The 18,910-nt window shown below is 60.2% G+C and overlaps 4 protein-coding genes across 4 annotated transcripts; all 4 read left to right on the top strand.

Moving 5' to 3' along the window:
• The first annotated feature begins 81 nt into the window (after window positions 1-81).
• CHLRE_17g742350v5 (uncharacterized protein) lies at window positions 82-2,596 on the top strand. The gene is made up of 5 exons (XM_043072672.1): window positions 82-514; window positions 646-839; window positions 1,002-1,071; window positions 1,266-2,044; window positions 2,307-2,596. The coding sequence occupies exons 1-5, from the start codon at window positions 326-328 to the stop codon at window positions 2,410-2,412; spliced, it is 1,338 nt and encodes a 445-aa protein (XP_042915131.1). The 5' UTR covers window positions 82-325; the 3' UTR covers window positions 2,413-2,596.
• A 235-nt stretch (window positions 2,597-2,831) lies between these two features.
• Window positions 2,832-6,308, top strand: CHLRE_17g742300v5 (uncharacterized protein). The gene is made up of 11 exons (XM_043072671.1): window positions 2,832-2,904; window positions 2,994-3,095; window positions 3,222-3,229; window positions 3,314-3,361; window positions 4,190-4,259; window positions 4,531-4,556; window positions 4,702-4,714; window positions 5,062-5,079; window positions 5,286-5,352; window positions 5,455-5,603; window positions 5,791-6,308. The coding sequence occupies exons 1-11, from the start codon at window positions 2,857-2,859 to the stop codon at window positions 5,899-5,901; spliced, it is 660 nt and encodes a 219-aa protein (XP_042915130.1). The 5' UTR covers window positions 2,832-2,856; the 3' UTR covers window positions 5,902-6,308.
• A 643-nt stretch (window positions 6,309-6,951) lies between these two features.
• Window positions 6,952-11,458, top strand: CHLRE_17g742250v5 (uncharacterized protein). Its single transcript, XM_043072670.1, has 7 exons — window positions 6,952-7,269; window positions 7,612-7,801; window positions 8,031-8,299; window positions 8,514-8,577; window positions 8,674-8,858; window positions 9,157-9,426; window positions 9,555-11,458. Exons 1-7 carry the CDS (start codon window positions 7,081-7,083, stop codon window positions 9,783-9,785), a joined length of 1,398 nt encoding a protein of 465 aa, XP_042915129.1. The 5' UTR covers window positions 6,952-7,080; the 3' UTR covers window positions 9,786-11,458.
• A 1,742-nt stretch (window positions 11,459-13,200) lies between these two features.
• On the top strand, window positions 13,201-18,304 carry CHLRE_17g742200v5 (uncharacterized protein). Its single transcript, XM_001701073.2, has 14 exons — window positions 13,201-13,350; window positions 13,939-14,034; window positions 14,259-14,354; window positions 14,609-14,693; window positions 14,853-14,926; window positions 15,112-15,163; window positions 15,381-15,472; window positions 15,725-15,797; window positions 15,978-16,147; window positions 16,365-16,439; window positions 16,657-16,748; window positions 16,962-17,130; window positions 17,336-17,422; window positions 17,653-18,304. Exons 1-14 carry the CDS (start codon window positions 13,273-13,275, stop codon window positions 17,803-17,805), a joined length of 1,392 nt encoding a protein of 463 aa, XP_001701125.1. The 5' UTR covers window positions 13,201-13,272; the 3' UTR covers window positions 17,806-18,304.
• Window positions 18,305-18,910: the final 606 nt, after the last annotated feature.

Raw genomic sequence — 18,910 nt, 5'->3', positions numbered from 1 at the left:
GCCTGGTGCCCAGCCCCTCCTCCTGCGCCTGCACCCTCCACGGAGCAAAGCACAGCGCAGAACAATTTACATGATTCTATCAAGTACATCTTGACAAATAAACCAACGAGTAAACCAATGCGACGTCGGGCGCCAGGCCCGGGCACCGCTAAGAGCGCACCTCTCTGGACGCCGCGCAGACCATCCCCGCCGTATCATGAATTGTGCAGCCAAGGCGCACATGCAGATGCATGTGCCTCTATCGCTGTGTCCGGTCCCGCCACCGCGCTTCCACGAGCTGTCACGCAACGTCCAGCACGTAAACGACCCTACGCGATGCAGCTCCATGCTGTATAATGATTTCATCAAGAAATTGGTTTATGTCAGCTGTAGCGAAAAGAACGTTGCCGACGGACAAGAGTTCGCTGACTGCTCGCAGTCTCGGCCGAAAGTCGTTGTCATCCGGAGCTTGAGTCCAGGCCTCAGCAGTTACTCGGTATTTGTTGAAGCGCTGCGTGGAGGCGGAGCAGATGAGGTGGGCGGCAGACACGCTATGCAAGTTCGCTAACCGCTTGCTGCCACCATGACTGCAACCGCCCTCTCACTGCCTGAAGGCGTGCCCCCTAGCATCTGACGTGCGTTTGTTCTCACCCTCTGGCCTTTTAGGTCTCCACGGACGATGCCGAGTGGCCCCAGGCGTGCTTGTTCGGTGACGCCATGCGTGCCATCCTAGCGCTACCAATGCCGCCTGGGCCTGGGCGCCTGGCGTTCTCTGCAGTTCCCCAGCACGGAGCCGAGGCAATGCTGGCCGTGCTGCGTGAGGCTGGATACGGCAAACTGTGGGACGAGCCATGCTACCGGTGAGGCGGCAGGGCTCACAAGGGAGGCTTCCTTGGCAGCCATAGAAAGCTTGGTTGCCTGTTCTCCGGCTCTTTGGTGGGTGGGAGAATGGGCGAACGGGCGGACGCGGGATGCTCTTGCAGCCTCCGCCCCCGAGTGCCCCAAATTGTACTGGCATACAGGTACGCTCTGCGGTCATCGCTGGATGCGGCTGAGCTGCAGCGTGGGCAGGAGCTCCTCCGGAGCCTGCAGGTGCGATGCGGCGGTGGTTGGGGCTCTTGCGCTCATTTGGCGGTGCGCAATTGGAGCGGTTTGGCGGGGGTGGAAGAGCACAGCCCAAGAGAATAGCCAAAGATCTCAGCCCATCGCCCGCTGGTCCTTGCTTATTTCCGCGCACGCCCCATTTGCGTTACTGTACGGTATGCCTCCCCCGCTGCAACACGCAGGCCCAGGGCCTTCCGTACAAGCTAGACACGCTGCGGCCGGGCGGGCTGCAGGCGGCACACGCCGCGTCCCCAGGCGTGACGTCAGTGGGACCGGCAGCTGGGACGCCTGGCGATGTGGGATCCGCTGCAGCCGCAGCAGCGGCTCGGGCTGGACCGGATGCGCGGCTGGTGGACAGCATGTGGACGTACCGCAGCGCGCACAGCCTGGCCCTTGTACAGCTGCTGATCGAGCACCGCCACACCGTGTGTGTGAGGCTGCGGCGGGACATGGAAACGGCAGAAGATGCAGCAGAAGCAGCAGCGGCGGCGGCGGTTGGGGGCGGTGGCGACGGCGGTGGCAGCGGCGGCCTTGGCGCGGCTGGGGCCGAGTCCTGCGGTGCAGCGTCGCCGGGCAGTGGGGCTGGGTCGCCTGCGTTGGCAGCAGAGGCGCCCTTGCCGTTAAAGGAATCGGACGCGGTGGCCTGGATCCTGCAGTACGGTGACGGCTCGGTGGGTATGGCCCATACGCTGCCCGGCCACCGCCGGCGCGGCCTCATGCGGCTGGCGCTGGCGGAGATGGTGCGGCGGCTGCTGGGCGGCGACGGCCCGGAACAGCAGGCGGCGGCGGCGGCTCAGCAGGAGGGGGTGCATGCGCAAGAACCGGGCCAGGCGCAGCAGCAGCACGAGGCACGACCTGCCAAGCCGTCTGGAGCTGCAGCTGGCAGCCAAGCAACGGTGGTTGCGAGCTCGGACGAGGTACTGACCCACATCGCCGGCGTCAGCCAGGTTGAGGCTTTCGCGTGAGTGCCGGAGAGAGGCACCCGGAGCGGGGTAGGAACGCGCACCAGATTGTGCTCTTCCTTTTGAGGACCCGACCTTTGTTGGATTATCCGGTGTCCGCCTGCTGGCCTCCCGTATTCAACACGTTTGAATACCGGCATCCACAACTCCAGCATCCCCGGTTGCATCTTCCCGTATCATGCGTCTTGATCAATGTTGCCTAACAAATCCACCTCACCCCACCCGTGCACCTCACCACGCCTACCTGCTTAACCTGTACAGGTTCATCGTAATGGAGAACACTGCCTCGGTGGCCCTGTTTGAGGGGCTGGGCTTCAGGCGTTGCCAGCGGATGTACCACTGGTTCGGCGTGGAAGGCAGTGGCTAGCCATGCGTGACGGTAGATTCGCATTGGTTGTTTGGCGTAGCGATTGGTTGCGAGCGCGTGCGAAAGGGCAAGGGATCTGGAGCGGAAGTGGAGAGTGCCAGGCAGAATGCCGTGGCGCATGGCCACGCATGCGCGCGATGGGGACATATGTTTCAGTTTCTTGACCATTAATCAACAAATAATGCCCAATACGGACAAGCGCGCAGCCGATGACAAGAAGGCTTGGGAGCGTATGCAGCGGCTTCAGGCCGACCCGGACAAGCGCGCAGCCAAGTGTACCAAGCTGGAGAAGCGGAGTGAGGGATGCGCCTCAGGAAACTTCCAGCCAACCCAGGGGGGGTTAAGGGGGGGGGTTCGGCACGGCGGGATGGCGTTCCCCCTTGCCGACAACCTTGCACCTGCACCGGGCACCGTCTCTCCGCACAATACAGTTACCATATCAAAATGTCGCGCCCAGTAATCCACTACTTCCCTATTCGGGGCCGCGCCGAGGTGCGGCGTTGAAGTATAATTGTCTCCGCGAGAGCGAGAGGATATGCTTCTGGAAGTAAATCTAATATTGCGTACTCCCCTTCCAAAAGGTGTTGCGGCTGGCCATTGTTGCGGGTGGAGACGACTTTGACGTGGTGGACGTAAACTACCAAGAGCAGAAAAGCGATCGGGAGAAGTACCCGTTCGGACAGGTGAGTAGGGGCCTTTTCACCAGCTGGGACCCGCAAAACAGCAACATCCAAGGGTCGCTGACGCGCACACGCTTACCCGGTTTCTGTGCTCTGCACGCGTCTACATTACCCATGTCAATTCGACAGTGCCCCAGGTAAGCCTGGTTACTTTGCAATCTGCTTCTAAAACTTTAGCGATCTTCTCCTTGCGGCGCTGACATGCCTAATTGCAAATGCAGGCTTGTGGATGGCGATTTGAACATCGTGCAGTCCAACACCATCGCCCGGTGCGTGTGGCCAGAGCGAACCGCGGGCCGCCCGGCTTGGGTATGGGGCAGGATCGGGCGCAGTGCCGGCCGCAGATGCACGTAGTGCGCGCGGGGTTGGCGTCATGGCGGCGTGATGGGGTTAAGGCGTGTCAGCAACGTGTTCAGTCCCCCACCAACTGAATGCCAGAGTTTGGGGCAAAGTCTATGGTGATGAGGGGCCCCGCAGTTCGTTCTCCATGCATGCCACTCCGGCGCCACCCTTGCTAGGCAGCAAAAGGCACGGCATGACCGAGGTATGGGGGGGTTCCCCATGGACCGGAGCGCCTCTCCTCTGGGGAGAACCGCATGTACCGGGGCTCCCTCCTCGTGGGGAGGGCCCTCGGCTCCCCAGAATGTCGTCATCGTGGAACACCGCGCCCGCGCCCTCCACCAGCAGTCCCAGCCCTCCCCCCTTCTCAGGAGGGCTCCCCATAGTGCTACCTTTGCAAGCTCCAGCGTGCCACCGTGGTCCACGGCTGTCGTAACTGTCCTGTCTGCCAGTCATCCAACACTGCCCAACACATACGTGGAGAGTGTCTTTAACCGCTTCTTGTAAGGGGCGCGGCATCATCTGCACCGAAGCCTACAACGTGCGACGCGACTTGTCCGGGACTCTCCGATGTGACAGTTAGTGGGGGCATAGGCGGGCCCCAGGATGCCGGATACGTACCACCTTCCACCGCCACCTTCCACCTTCCACCTTTAATTCCCCACCTTCGCCGTCGCTGTCGGTGTCGGATCAACCCCCCTCTGCCTTCTCCGGTCCACTGACGCACCACTCTCTGAATCCTGCTTCACATGCCACAGCTACCTTGCCCGCAAGTACAAGCTGCAGGGCAAGGATGAGACGGAGATGGTGGCTGTGGATGAGATCATGGTGGGGCGGTGGGCCGTGAGGAGCTTTGCCTCGGGGCTGCGCTGCGGTAGTCAGGGGTTCATGCGACGGCCGATGGTCCAGAGTCTTGCGTGTTCTTGTACGCATAGTGGCTCCGGGGTGGCAGAGGCCGCAGGGCATGGCGGAAGGACCGCTCAGGCCATCAGGCATGGGCACTGCGTTATTCTCGTGTAGCAGTGATGGCGACCCTGAAACATATCGCCTTGTGACCGCTGATAAATGCCCTTGCTGGCCGCCTTCATCACATTTGCAGGAGGGCGTGGAGTCCCTGCGTGTCAAGTAAGTTGTCCGTGTTAAGAGTGCCTTCGACCTTATGCACACTGCCTTTGACCTTATGCGCACATACGGCACACGTGCCTGCCCCCGTGTCACCGTACGTTGGCGTGCCTGGTATAACCACCGTTGCTGCCTGTCTGTCGCGCAGATACGTCAACCTGGTGAGTAAGGCGGGCTGGAGACACGACCTGATTGGTTGCAGCTGCCAAAGGAGTGCGGCGTGGCAGCAAGTCGGGCCGGGCGGGATGCCGGGATCAGGCCTACGTGGCGTGGTGCAGTTGCGGGCGCGTGCGGACTTGCGGGTGGGAGTCCACGTGAGCACGTTGAGTACATGGCGTCAAGGCCACGTATGTGCATGGGCCACATGCTGCCTTAACGGCGGGGCTGCTGCGGGCACGCGGGACGTCCAGAGGCGTGGTGGGGCTGTCGCTGTCACACATAGATTGCTCCTAACGCTCCCACTGTGTGCTTTCAATGTACAACGCGTGCTTACTGCGCTGGTCAACAGATCTACAATGACAAGCTGGTGAGTAGCGCAGGGGCTTGGAGGTGCAGCATGGCTGGCATAAAGGGGTTTTGGAAATGCGTTGGCAGGGAGGCGCTCGGGGCAACGTGTTGTCGTATAGATGTTGGACAGTAGTCTACGGATACACAGTGACTCAATCATCGCTCGTGCTGACGTGAAATTGCGTTCCCGAGCTCACAAGTACCCTGTCCTGTTGCTGCTCCCAGGAGGAGGCCGCCAAGGACTTGTACTGGAAGACCTACTTCGACAAGACCACCAGCGAGGGCCGCAACGGTGGGGGACTAGTGGGGCAACCGCCTGAGTAAGCAGTAGCCATGTAGCACACAAGGTCGCCAAATGCACCCCAAGCAACCGCCCATCGCACCCTCGTCGCAGGCGGCGCGCACATGGTGTACCTAGCCAACTTTCTGGCCAAGAACGGCGGCAAGCACACGGTGGGCGCCGGTCTGACCATCGCCGACCTGTGCCTGTGGGAGATCCTGGACCTGCACCTGCGCATCTTCGAGGACGCCATCAAGAAGGAGGTGGGGAAGCGGAGAAAGCTGGATGGAGCGGTGGGGACGTGCAGACGTCCGAAGTTATCGCACAGGGTCCAGCCGCGTGCCTACGTTGCACTCGAAGTGGCCGACTTCCTGGCCGTTGAAGCGCTGTGCCAAACCTCGCATGGGGTCCCGTGCCCCCCATCCCTGTGCCCCTCGCTCTCCCCCGCAGTACCCCGAGCTGGTTGTGTTCCACGACCACATCGCCTCGCAGCCCGGCATCAAGGAATACCTGGCCTCACCCAAGCGCCTGGCCGCTCCCAACGCCAACACCCTGGGCTAAAGCATTCGGGCGCGGTGCAATTTTGATGAAGCTATCGTACCGCAGTAGACTAGGTGTGCAAGGCTCTGCCCAAGCGCATCGTGTTGGGAGACGGCCACGCGCGTATATAGTCCAGGGCCCGAATAGTGGAGCGAGAGGATCGGAGCTGGTGTGCGTGTTGGTACCTTTCTTGAGAGTCGGTATTCATTTGAAGGTTGGCGACTGAGATGGGCCGTAGTCATGGGGGGGTCCTATGTGCGATCCATGCGGTTACAGCTATCACGCTTAGGCACTTGTGTGCCGCGAAAGGGTCATACTGCACGGCTAGGTAACAAGATCAGGGGTTGCGTCGTAGTCGCTGTAGTGGCGGACTGCCAGATGGACTGAAACATCACGCCTGCACACCCAATCCTAACCTCTGACCTCTATCACCTGCTTCCTCCTTCACATTTCTAGACATTGCCAAGGCATATATGACAAGCAGTCGCGTGCCTGGCGCAGGGCTTGCATCATCGGGGAGCGGCAAGAAGCAGGCCCCAATGTAGGCCCTCGGGCGAGAAAGATTGGGCAATGGGGGTGCATTCTCGCCGCGTGGGGCTGCATACGGTCCCCGAATCTCGCCAACTATCCCTTTCCGGGGGGGGGGTTGGGAGGCGGAGCCCCCCCAAACGCTAAAAACTAGGCATTTTTTGGGCCCCTGGATGCTGCCATGGGCGAGAACGTTTTTAGGGCCCTTCGCGCCAGCGGCGGCGGCCTACCCCTGGACGATGCAAGCAGGCCTGGCCTGGCGGCAGAGTCTCCCCAAATGCAGGCGGCGAGGTGACTACCGTATACGGTTGCCACAACTAGCTTCTCTTAACAACGTGCCGGCTCGAGCCAAGTAGCCTGGCAGACCCTCCTCCCCGGCCACAAAGGTAGAGGTTGTGCTTTATAAATGTATGCTGTAGACGGCACATGGGCAACCGTCGAACTTCTTCTCACTTGTTCCCACCACAATCATCGGCAAAGTGCACCCCACGGGGAATCAGCCCGTTAACCCTCGCGGTTGCGTTCCTCCAAAACCGTCTTGTTAATATAATACAATACTACAGCGGATTGACACACACCGTCACTGAACGAGACAAGCACGTCCTGAGACCGCAGGGAGCCACTCTTGTCGTTTTCAGGCAAATGGCCGCTGCGACGTGCCTAGCTCCAGCTATGGAGCTGTCAGGTTCTCTAAGGAATGCTGGCACCACGTCAACAAGCGGGCGGAGCACAGACCTGGCCACGAATACAAACATTGCCACGCTGGTCGGAAACCTGCGCAAATGCAGCCTGGCGTGCGCGGAAGCAGCATGGGTGAACACTCACATACTTCCATGGCTTTTACAAAGAGGCGTGGACGCGGTAAGCGGGTGTTTCCTGCAGGCGCCCGCTCTTCTTCCCAACGGGAACTTTCTTCCCAGGCCACTGGGGTCACTACTTTTTGATATCCTATGAACACGTAGTATCATTGTAATGATCTAGCCGACGCGCACGACAACTCGTGAAGTCGGCCTGACCCATCGTTCGCACTTTGAGGCCCTTCGTGCACATAGCTGGTTCTGCAATTTCGCCTAGCCCAACGGACTCTAAAGTCATGTTTATACTCATCAGCCGTCGCTGCGCTGCACCCTGCATGACGGCGCCGCAGGCCTTGAACCACGTCCCTCACCCGCCGGCCGTCCTTTGCAACCCCACACTCCACAGGAGCTGCACAGCCTACTGGCGCGCTTCGGCTTTTCGGGACCACAGCTGGGCTTTACTGAGCCCGTAATTGACCTGCTGGCGCTCACGACAGCGCTGCACAAGTACCTGTACGTGAAGATGGGCCAGATCGGCGCGGGCGCCTACGGGGCCGTGTTCAAGGCCTACCACCGCGAGACGCACGAGCTGCTGGGTGCGTGAATTGTGCTTGAAGACCCAGCCCACTCCGTCATTGGAAGATAGGGCCCTCTGAAGGCGTACCAACGGTGTCGAGTGTGCTGTACTGCTATTCCCGTGCGCTATCACCCTGTCCCATCACACACACACCGGACCAGGCCTGCAATGTACTTTACCTCGCCCTCCTATCAGCCCATTTGCAAGAACGCCTCAAACCTGAACCTCCTCTTGTTGCTCGCCCGCAGCGATCAAAGCCGCGGACATGACAGAGTACGGGTTGGCGGCTTCCACACTCCGCGAAATCACCATGCTCAAGGAGCTGCGGCACCCCAACATCGTGGGCCTGCGGGACGTCATCATGTCGCCTGTCGGACCGCCGCCGCTGCGGCAAGGTACCGCTGGCTCCGGTACCGGCCGCAAGCAGAGCTGCTACTTGGTGGTCGAGCTGCTCCACTGTGACCTGCACGCCTTTATGCAGCACCGGCCGCACGCGCTGAGCATGAGCACAGCCAAGGTGCGCGTACGTGAGAAGGGTATATTGCTTGTCTACTTGCATATTTACTTTTTAAGCTCGGGACGAACGGCGCGGACAGGGAATGCATGAGCGGAAAGGCAGTGGTGCGTTTCGCATGCGAACGCGTGCGAACGCGCGGAGAAGTTACCCATGAACTTTGCATTCGCTTTTGTACACCCATCCACTCTTGATTGCTGTGCCGCCTGCTTTGCAGTCGATCATGTACCAGCTACTGAGCGGGCTGAAGCATGCGCACATGAACGGCATCATGCACCGAGGTGAGGGGGTATCTTGAGTGGACGGTTTGGTTGGATGGAGTGTGCATGTTTTGACCAACTGACAGGGGCCATCACCCGCGCTCCGTGCCCATGCAGACATCAAGCCGCAAAACATCCTCATGGGGCCCGCGCCCTCCGATGTAGCATCAGCGGCGGCAGCCGCCACAACGGCCCCAGAGGACACGGCTCCGGCCACTGCAGCGGGCCGGGTGCAGATCAAGATTGCGGACTTTGGCCTGGCGCGCTCGTACCTGCCCGACGAGCAGGCGTACACCGACTGGGTGAGTGCGCGGACTCATAGGGGTGCACGGGGGGTGCTGGACCTTGTCATTTCAGTGCGGAGTGCCTTGGTGAACGACCCCTCATCATGAAAGATAAGGTCGCAGCTCAGAATTCGGAAACCTGGCGGAGCAAAGGCCGTGTTAGGCCTGAGCGGGGCCCCGCCCGGGTCGTGCCTCTCTGGCCGCATGTGGCATTGCTGCCAGTCAAGCAAGCACGCTGGGCTGGGGAATATCGATGGAAGCGGTCGCTCACTTGCCCCCAGCGTTGACTTTGCTATGCTCTCCGGCGCTCGAACAGGTGGTGACGCTCTTCTACCGGCCGCCGGAGCTGCTGCTGGGCTGCAAGAGCTACAGCCCCACCGTGGACGTGTGGAGCGCGGGCTGCGTGCTTGCCGAGATGGCCAATACCGGTTCACCGCTGTTCGTGTCGGACTCGGAGCTGGGGCAGCTGGACGACATCTTCGCCAAGCTGGGGACCCCTAGCGCCAAGGCTTGGCCTGAGCTGGAACAGATGCTGGGCGCGACCGGCATGGGTTCGAGGGCATACCAGCCGCAGCCGCTGAATCAGGTGAGCGGTGGGGCGGGCTTGCGGATGCCATGTCTGAAGCTCCGGTCCTCGTGATGCTGCATGCGCAGCCCTCCCGTCGCGGTGCTGACGTCGCTGTTCGTTGGGTGCCATTTCTGCCTGCCTTGCAGCTTGTGCCCCGGCTGGCGGCTGACCCGCAGGCTCTGGACCTGCTGAGCCGCATGCTGGCGCCCAACCCCCGTCACCGCGTATCCGCGGCTCGGGCGCTGGCGCACCCCTGGTTCGATGACATCCGGGCCGCTGAGGCGGCGGCCTTGCAGGCCGGCGTGGCCGCGGAGGCGGCGCGACAGGCGCGCGCAGGCGCTGTGGCGACGGCGCCGCTACCGCACAGAGGGTGCTGACGGAGTGATGGACGCGATAAGTAAAGGTTTCTACGGGACGCGGCTTGTGGTGTTTCCTGAGGACAGCCGCACTTTTGTGGCCTGTCTTACCCGTGCGTGATGGGGCATGGCGGCAGCGCAACATTGCGTAGCTGATGCACGCGCGCTGCGTTTTGGATGCCCAATGGCGATACCATATGATTGGAAGCCTACCTATAACGAGTGATGCTTGCGCTGCTGTCTAGTACGTCAGGGAGAAGGAATACAAAACTGTTGGCGCACAGGGGCTACGTGACCCTGCACGTATGTGTAGTGCACTTAAGCGTGCGCGTTTGGGTCGTATTGACCCGCAGCATCTGCACGTGTGTACGGTATTGCGGGATCCTTGGTGTGTCAGAGCTGTAGATGACAGTTGGTCGCGCGCCACACAGATTTTGCCCACAAGATGCAAAAGCGTGTGCAGGAGACAGTGGTCTGCGTGCGTGCGCGGCTGGGTCGTATTGACCGGCAGCACCTGGACGGCTGAGCCTGAAGCGTTGATATGGGATTCCACGCTTGTCAGCGCCATTCTTACATCGTGACAGGCTGTTTTGCTTGCAGGACTACATTAGGAACCGGATGGCGCGTAAAAGGCATGCCTTGGGGGAGCCCTATTCATTGGGCATTGCGGTTTACGACCTCAACCGCCCAGCCAACAACTGGCCCTTACGGGTTGGCTGGAACTCCTTGAAGACTGGGCGTTTGCGGTGTGATCCTAAATACGGTGTTTTGCACGGCATGCCATGCGACCAAATCGACTGAGTAGTTGCGGTAGAGGCATCAGGTAGAGGTGAAGGAATGTCCACAAAGGTATGCAATGTGGCGTAAATGCGCACTGCAATCGATAGTGATACAGACTCGAACGGGTGCTATTATGCAAGCTAGGGGTAGGTCCAGCTGCAGGAACGCTGTGTGACACAGGCAAGGTTAGGCCAGATCATGCTGGGCCTGCCTAGCGCGCAGGTGGCCAGGCTGAACCACGCGGTATCGGCACGGTTGATTGTCACCCGGCTCTTCTTGTGATCATTATCCTAAGTGACACGTGCATGGTTATGCAGTTAGCATTGTCGGGAAAGCATACTGGTACACGTGATACCATATGTCCCTTAGACGTGAAGATGACCGGGCACTTTTGGGTTGTCCGCAGGGGTTGGGATACAGAGAGTGCGACTCAGGTAGCACGCACGGCCCGCATGTTGGCGTGGTCCGGACAGGATCTGAGGATCACAGGAGCTGGTCATGGATAGGATTGATAACCATTTTTGCACGTTTGTTTCCGCTTGTGGGGATACCGGCAGCCCATCGTGCATTCATGCCGGGTCTGTTAGTAGGATGGAGGCGTATGTGCAATACTAGGTGAGGGTGTCCCTCGCCTTGCGCACCTCAGTGTTGTTGCTGTTTGGACTGAGTTTGTTGAAGATTGTATTCAGTTTTGGCACTGTGTGTATGGCGCTTTAAGTATGTCATCGTCGCGTACGGTAGGTGGTGTGACAGGGGTGCAGAGAGAGGTGCTCTGGCAGGTCAGCCTTCAGTCGCACTTACGCAGCTGGCAGGCATGTGTCGTCAAAGCAATGGAAGCATGTCCGTGGTGCGGTGGAGTGAGTTGAGGAGAGCGCAAGTAACCGGCGCGTCCCGTGCTGTAATGATTGCGAACAAATCACGTACGCCCTCGTACACGCACGTGTGTGTCTGCGACGTCCCTCCAGCGCAGAGCAGCCATCGGAGACTGCCTCGCAGCGTGCTTTAAGGCTGACTTCAACAAACGACCGTTGCATTTGGATTTGCATACGGTACGGTACACGTGGGCAAGCATCCCAAGCTACGTGAATGCACGGTACCTGGCTGTCTGGCGACAGGATATGTGGTTCCCCTCGCATGGGAAAGCTGGGCTGCGCCCAAGCCACGTCTCTAGTCTGAGGCCGCAAGCGTCTATCTCATATCCCCGACATAGCCGGGGTCGGTCCGTACAGGCACGGCCCGCCATGCGTCCAGCCCAAGGTCCAGCCATGTCCCGCTGCCAAGCAACAGCACAGCCAGCACATGACAACCAACAGTAGGAAATCTTCTAACCACAACACTCTTCACTGCTGCGGCCTACCACATACTGCGCGGTGCTGTGCTCGCCAGCAAAGACCCTAACAAGACACCGGCCGGCCTCAACCTGCGCGCCGGCGCCGCTTCTTGGGCGACGCCGCGCAGCGCTCGTATCTTCCTTCGTTCGGAACGAAATTTGCCCAAAAAGGCCTCTGGCGGACGAAATGTTTTTTATCTTGACTTGGAATTTCGGCCAAAATGCACGGGATCTTGGGGGGTCTTTCGGCAAACAGACGAAGACATTCTTGGGATTTCGGCCACTTATGGCCAAGGACAGGGGGTTCCAGCGGCTACTCCACGGCCGAAACCTGCGTGGCATATGGTAAGAAGGCTCAAAGGGCTGTATCTATGGGTGTTGACGGCGGGGGACAGGGGTTCCCCTGGCGGGAGAGTGAGGTTGGGTCGGCGGGAAGCAGGGGAGGAGTGGGCGTGTCGTGTCGGTGTCGACATCGTGCGGGTCGAAAAATTTTGGGGGTGAACGAAGCGGCGGCAGCCTGTTTCGTCAACTAAACGAAGCCATTTTAAGGAATTCGGCCACTGACGCCGCCCCTGCCTTCGTAAGATACGAGCGCTGACGCCGCGCTGTCCTCCTCCACGTGGCCTTGCTCGCCCCCTCCGCTGCGCACATGCACGCCGCAACTGCAGCGGGCTCAGCCCCAAAAGCAAGACGTTGGGCATTTGTAAGCGTGTCCCCTGCAGCAGGGCTTGACAGGCTGAGTGATGGGCGAGCCGAATGCAAGTATGAGACAAACATGCCGGTGTATAAGGAAGCGCTGCGGGTTGGAATAGGGAAGGCCGCGACTGAAGTGCGGGATAAAGCTGCGCGGCGCGGCGTATGCGAAGTCAATACACGTTCACAGCGTCGGGAGCCTGGGCTAACGAAGAGCTCCCCGGCCACGCCTTGAGTGTCACTCTTCCAGGTAATTCCGGCAGGCCGGGGCGGGGAGCAGACACGCAATTTGTGTCAGTCCACCCTTGAATCCGTACCCAGTGTTCCACACTGGTAGAAATTGCGCTTCACAGGCTGCTGGGGTGGGCGGGCGACCCACGAGTTACAACATGAACTGCGGCCAGAACTGCAGGGACCTAGAGGCACAGAACCGCCGGGTCAGTCTCGACATTGTCATTGGAACGCTTCGAAGCCACTCCTCTAGAACGTGTGAAGCTGCTTAGATTTTAGAGCATGCGCAGGGCTGCGAGGCACAGTGGACTTCAACTCCTGCCTGGACCATCCCGCCAAGCCTCGTGTGTCGTTCCTTTCGTTCCTTTGTTCCTGTCAATTTTCTTATATAACAGAATAGGAATTTTAGTAAAAATTTTGAACAGAGTCGTCGGAGCATTACCAGACTAGCTTGCAAAGCCTGCGCGTGCAGAAATGGCCGCGGCAGCTCCTGAGGAGCCGAAATGGGAAGGTGGCGTGCTATTGTTTTGCGGCGGCACGGACTTTGCCCAGGTGCGTGCGCAGCTCGCGCGCATTTTTGGCCACCCTGAGCAAATAGTAAAACCGCAAGTAGCTTGGATGCTAACTGTTGAAGTTACACGAGAACGTTACCTCCGGAAACTTACTTTCCGGAATTTGGCAGCCTTGATAGAGGCCGGGACCACCTCCCGATCGCCGGCGAATCGTTGTGCCGGAGCCAGCATGGGAAAGCTTCCCTTTCGTTGCAGTTGATACGTCGAATCAGTACAATGGCTTGCCTCAGCAAGGTGGAAAGGCCGGTTGCTGCTGCCGTGGTATGCCGGCCTCGTGCCGGAAGCAGCGGCCGCGCCTGCACCAGCCGGCTCGCCTCCGCACGCGTCTCTGGGGCGGGCTCAGACTCGTACGGCTTGAGACATGTACCAGGGAGTACTGCGGCGCAACTGCAGCCATGGAAAGGGGGGTCGCAGCGGCGGCGGCTTGCGGCGACACCCCTCATAACGGAACCTCAAAGCACCGGCGGCACGACACTTGCCGGCTCAATTGTACACTTTGTACTGCGATGGTCTCAACACGTGGTCCATTTGTTGCTTTGATTCTTTGCTCAACGTTGTCTACATGCAGCTCGGCCGTACGGGTGGCAAGACCCGGAAGGAGGACCTGGACAAGGAGAGCCAGTACCCCAACTTGCTGCGCCCTACACGCCTTAAGACCTTCAATGTGAGTGCTTCAGCCTAATGCTAGACCTGTAACGCCTGTAATTTAGCATGGTTAAAATCTGAAGTGCAGTCAAGGCGTCTTCTGCCAAGGCGACCGTTGCACTGAGAAAGCGCGGCTGGCAAGCGCAGTTCTCCCTGTTGCTGGAAGGCATGCCCACAGCACACACACGCACACACGCGCAGGCCCTCCTATTTGAAATTGCGCTCTCGAATTGCACTATACAGGATGTGAAGATCATGTTCATTGCCGCCGGCCCTGCCGCCTGCCATTGCTTCGCTGGTGACTCTGAGGGCAACCTGTACAGCTGGGGCCGCAACGAGGTGCGCCGGCGCCCAGGGGGTTGTCATCACAGGGTTTTAGCGCTATCGAAAGTGGGGCAACATGCATTTAATACCAAGGGTTGCACCCGCCAACCAGGAGGAGTTGGAGCCGGGCGCGTGCAGGACTCGCGGCCTGCCCTACTTGTGCTTAGCCTGGGTTAGCGCTGAGGCCAGGAGCTCTGCTTCGCTGACCACATCCAGCGGTCCCAACGCTTAGTAGCACTGGTGTCATTCCCTGCCTTTGCCACCAACAGCGTGGCCAGCTGGGACACGGCGACTTCGCGCAGCGCAACGTGCCCACCAAGGTGGCAGCGCTGACCGGTCATTTTGTCATCGGGGGTGAGCGATGGTGCCGGGGCGCTTCGGCGTTTCATTGTAGTAGCGGCGTAGCAATCATTGCCTTGAGCTACCACAGTAAACAATCAGATGTGTAGTACCGTGTGTAAATTTGCAGTCAACGCCCCCCTTTCATTGTCGCCTACTTGCTCCGTTCCACAGCCTCGGGCGGCAAGAACCACAGCGCCGCCGTCACGCGGGACGGCAGCGCCTACGCCTGGGGCATCAACGCGCACGTGAGAGGAGGCAAGGGGTGTGCTCGTGGCGTGTGTTGGATGACCAGGATAACGTGGCAGTTGACCGAGCGGGCGTTGTGTATACAAGGGCCAACCATGCATCTTCATCATCTTCATTCACCCTGCTGGGGGCAAACATGAGGTGACACGCGTGGCTTGTGTGCGTGCGCCTGTCTATGGTGCAGGGTCAATGCGGTACGGGGCGTGTCAGCGCGGCCAAGGCGCCCTTCAAGGAGGGTGAGTGTGAGGAGGAGAATCAGGGCGGCCGGGTCCCATTGCAAGCGAGCTTATGTAGTCTCCTGCTCGTGTCAGTCGCGTCAAGGACCTCACTGCATTTTGTCCCTTGCGCAAGCTTTTTTTTACAGTTTCTGACTGTCTAGCTCTTACAATGCTTTGCTCCTTACGACAGTCCGCCAACGGCCACTGCTCCCGCCTTCCCTTGCTCTCTCCGCAGACATTGTGCTCAACCCCACACGTTGCATCATTGAGAACTGCCAGCAGGTGGCGTGCGGTATCGACTTCACCCTATGGCTGTGCGACGGCAAGGTGCGCCAGGGCGCAGTGGACGGCATGGTCGGTCAACTCCTGGGGGCGTCGCAAACAGCACGGGGCGTACTGGGACAGATGTTGTGTGCGCTGCCAGTCGGACATCCTAGGGTAATGCTTTGCAATGCTGCCCACGTGTTCCTCTACGTGCCTTCTCAGCCATAGCTGCCTGTCTCTGTCGTCCCTCACATGCCTATTCCTGGTGCTTGACGTGACCTGCCTAAGATGGAAACCAATAAACACCTCGAACAGATCATGGCCGCCGGCAACGGCCAGTACGGAGTGCTGGGCGACGGCGTGGATCACTCCTACAACGCCAAGGACTGTGAGTAATGCCTTCAAAGCCGTGACACAGGCCGTTGGGCTGTCGGTAGCGTGGTATTATCACGGTAGAAGCCGTGGGCATTTCTCTCAGTGGAGCTCGCTGGGATGCGGCGGCACACCGCCCTGACGTCTTTGTTCGTCCGGAATGCCGTTTAGCAGAGCTCTGTGATGCCAATCGCAGCCTCGATCCAGATCCTGTTCGAGGCGGTTGCCACGCCGCACCGCGTGGCGGGCCTGGATGACGTCAAGGTGCTGCGCATTGCCGCCGGCCACAACCACTGCCTGGCCTACGACGACCAGGGCTCAGCCTACAGCTGGGGCAACGGCGGCTACGGCCGACTGGGGCACAAGGTGGGTGCAGCGGAGGCGTGGCGTGATGGGGGCGGGGGCCAGGCTGCGGAAGGGTTATTGTCTTGCGAGCACCTGTAGGTAGGGGGGTCATGGAGAGCGGCGGGTGGTGGCGGTCAGGATGCAACGTAATATAGCTTTTGGGAACAGCCAGTCTCATAGCACAGACCACACTCCTGCATCCCCCGCCGTTCTTTTGCCACCGCCACTCCGCCCACAGATCCAGCAGGACGAGGACAAGCCGCGCAAGCTCGAGGTGTTCACGCGCCGCAACCTGGTGCCGCACAATGCCATCGTGAGTTTGCAAGGAAAGGGGGGTTGGGGCGGGATCTGGCCATGGCGTGGCGGATAGGGGCCGAAGCTGCACATCTATCCCAGGCTCATGAAGACAATGGCTCGCCCACCACCCTGCGGTCTATCTTGTGATCCTGTCCTGTCAAATGGCTCATCACATGCCTCATCACATGTCTCATTACAAAGTCTCATCACGCTGTCATACCGCCCCATCGCAGCTGGCGGCGGGCGGCACATCGTCGTTCTGCACGGGCGTGGCCAACCAGGTGCACTGCTGGGGCAAGCTCAAGGTCAACGGAGACAACCAGATGTGAGTCGCAGGGGCAGGATGCATGGAGGCGTTGCCCTGACCGCTTGAACCAGGAGCGCAGACCGAGTTACCTGTCGCATAAAACACATCACTTCTAGCGCACATACGACGGACAGTGCTGTTAGTGACAAGGGCAACTGCATACTGGACGCACAACGCACAGACCACCCGCTTGCCTCCCAACCCGCCCGCCCGACCCAACACGCGCCTCAGGTACCCGGTGCCGGTGAACGACCTGGTGGGGTGGAACGTGCGCTCCTTCGCGTGTGGCCCCGGCACCTTCGCCGCCGCGGCCGACAACGCGGTCATCACCTGGGGCGCAGCCACCAACGGCGAGCTGGGCTTCGGGCCAAACAAGAAGAGCAGCGCCAACCCCGCCAAGGTGGGCGTGTGGGAGTGACAGCGGGAGGGCGGGCGCAGGGCAGTAACAATTACGGTCCCGCCAGCCCCTTGCGTCTCAAGTACAACTCGTCTGCGCGGCACTGCTCTCCTGCTCAACTGCACCTCTTACCTGTTGCTAGGGGCTTGCCCTCTTGTTACTCGACGTCCACCTGCACCTCCTACCCCTGCTGCCCTCCTCTCTGCAGTGCGAGCCGCTGGAGGGCGGCCACACGCACCAGGTGGCGTGCGGCATCGGCTTCACCATGTTCCTGGTGGACCCCGCACACCCGCGGGTGAGGCATGGTGGCGCCGTGTTGTGCTGCGCTGTACTGTGCTGTGCATGCTGAGGGACGGGAACATGCGAGGTCCGTGTTGGCAATGCAGTCTGACGTCCGCCGTGCGTACTGCACCGGGTGGCTGTGTTGCCACTGCACTTGCCCTGTGTCCCGACGCTCTCGTGCTACGCTTGTTCGTGCTGTGGTTGACTTTACCGCTTTTGCACGCCCTCGTACCCGTCGCATAGCTGGCCGAGGCGCCCGAGTGGGTGAGCGACAAGCCGCAAGAGGAGCCGGTGCTGCCGGAGCCGTCGGGTGCTGGCAAGGGTGGCGCCAAGCGCAAGGCCGGCGGCGAGGCGGCTGGGGCGGCGGGCGCAGCCAAGGGTAAGAAGGCCAAGTAGAGACCTGGGGGCATCAAATAAATGCAGTTACGGTAGATTGCATGCAGCTAGGAGGCAGGCTGAATGGCACGGAGCAGTGCGGGCACAGTGCGGAGCTCAAGCCGTAGCTGAGACGGCGCAGAAGGTGTGCAGAGATCACTCACTCACAGCATGTGTTATTGAGAATGCGGGTGTATAGGACATGTCAGGATTGGTGTGAGAACACGGCAATTGCATGGCGCCATTGATGCCCCACCATCAGTACGCGATGCGGAGGAGGTCGGTCGGTCAGTGACCGTCCGCTGGCAAGGGTGATGTAAGAACGGCCAGTGTGCGCACGTGACCCGGCAAGTTTAGGCAGTGACCTCCCCTGGCGCCCACTCGGGGGTAGTGCCCTACACGGGAATGGTGATCTTGGTGGCCCCCAAAACAAGACATGGAGGAGATGTGGGAAGACTGCAAGAAACAGCGGTGCTTGGGGCTCATCCGCTCATGTACATCATTGTAAGGCGGGCGGCTCCCAGGGTCAGGGCGGTTTCCCCAGTCCCGAGATTATCCGTGATTGTCCCTCTCGGCCTCTCAACAGGGGCTCGGGGGTCGGCCTGTCCCGTGACTATCGTTTTTGTTACTCCGCATCCATCATGGGATTTTCGTTCGAACTTAGCGTGTGCCGTGCGGAGCTCACTGCAAGTCCGTGGGTCGCAGGGCCGTGGCCTGTCAACACCCAAGCCCCCCCCCCCGCCCTTCCCCAACCTTGAACGGTTTCCCAGCTTGCACCAGGTTGCAGGCCACGTATCCTGACGACCGAGGACCTCGCCTGTCGCGCAAGTCCCAAACGGAGGCTCGGGTGGCGGCAGGGGCACCCCTGGCTCGGGGCTAGGAGGTGCAGGGGAAGGAGGCTTGGGGCTCTGGGCTCGGAGGTTTGCGGAGTGCTCGCATCCCCGCTTGTCAGAAACCAGCTCTGCATGCACCCAGGCGGTCCTTCTCAATCCTGGACGCGATTTATCCCGTAGAAGGGGTGCTCCGGAGAAGGCCACAGCTGACAGCTGCGCACTCGGCAGCGCGCACTTTGGCGCTTTGGCCATTAGAGCGCACTTTCTGAGCTCCTGACCCGCCCTAGTCCGTT

Source organism: Chlamydomonas reinhardtii, chromosome 17 (genome assembly GCF_000002595.2).
Source record: "Chlamydomonas reinhardtii strain CC-503 cw92 mt+ chromosome 17, whole genome shotgun sequence".
Lineage (NCBI taxonomy): Eukaryota > Viridiplantae > Chlorophyta > Chlorophyceae > Chlamydomonadales > Chlamydomonadaceae > Chlamydomonas > Chlamydomonas reinhardtii.
Note: the sequence above shows the minus strand (reverse complement) of the source record. Positions and strands in the feature narration are given on the sequence as shown.

Bases quoted from the DNA above. Each gene is read 5' to 3' on its own strand.
- CHLRE_17g742300v5 (XM_043072671.1), top strand. From the start codon at position 2,857: ATGTCGCGCCCAGTAATCCACTACTTCCCTATTCGGGGCCGCGCCGAG. The intron at 2,905-2,993 runs GTGCGGCGTTGA...CCCTTCCAAAAG, and splicing joins CTATTCGGGGCCGCGCCGAG to GTGTTGCGGCTGGCCATTGT. The intron at 4,260-4,530 runs GTGGGGCGGTGG...TCACATTTGCAG, and splicing joins TGGCTGTGGATGAGATCATG to GAGGGCGTGGAGTCCCTGCG.
- CHLRE_17g742350v5 (XM_043072672.1), top strand. From the start codon at position 326: ATGCTGTATAATGATTTCATCAAGAAATTGGTTTATGTCAGCTGTAGC. The intron at 840-1,001 runs GTGAGGCGGCAG...ACTGGCATACAG, and splicing joins TGGGACGAGCCATGCTACCG to GTACGCTCTGCGGTCATCGC. The intron at 1,072-1,265 runs GTGCGATGCGGC...TGCAACACGCAG, and splicing joins AGCTCCTCCGGAGCCTGCAG to GCCCAGGGCCTTCCGTACAA.
- CHLRE_17g742200v5 (XM_001701073.2), top strand. From the start codon at position 13,273: ATGGCCGCGGCAGCTCCTGAGGAGCCGAAATGGGAAGGTGGCGTGCTA. The intron at 13,351-13,938 runs GTGCGTGCGCAG...GTCTACATGCAG, and splicing joins GCGGCACGGACTTTGCCCAG to CTCGGCCGTACGGGTGGCAA. The intron at 14,355-14,608 runs GTGCGCCGGCGC...TGCCACCAACAG, and splicing joins ACAGCTGGGGCCGCAACGAG to CGTGGCCAGCTGGGACACGG.
- CHLRE_17g742250v5 (XM_043072670.1), top strand. From the start codon at position 7,081: ATGGAGCTGTCAGGTTCTCTAAGGAATGCTGGCACCACGTCAACAAGC. The intron at 8,300-8,513 runs GTGCGCGTACGT...CCTGCTTTGCAG, and splicing joins TGAGCATGAGCACAGCCAAG to TCGATCATGTACCAGCTACT. The intron at 9,427-9,554 runs GTGAGCGGTGGG...CCTGCCTTGCAG, and splicing joins AGCCGCAGCCGCTGAATCAG to CTTGTGCCCCGGCTGGCGGC.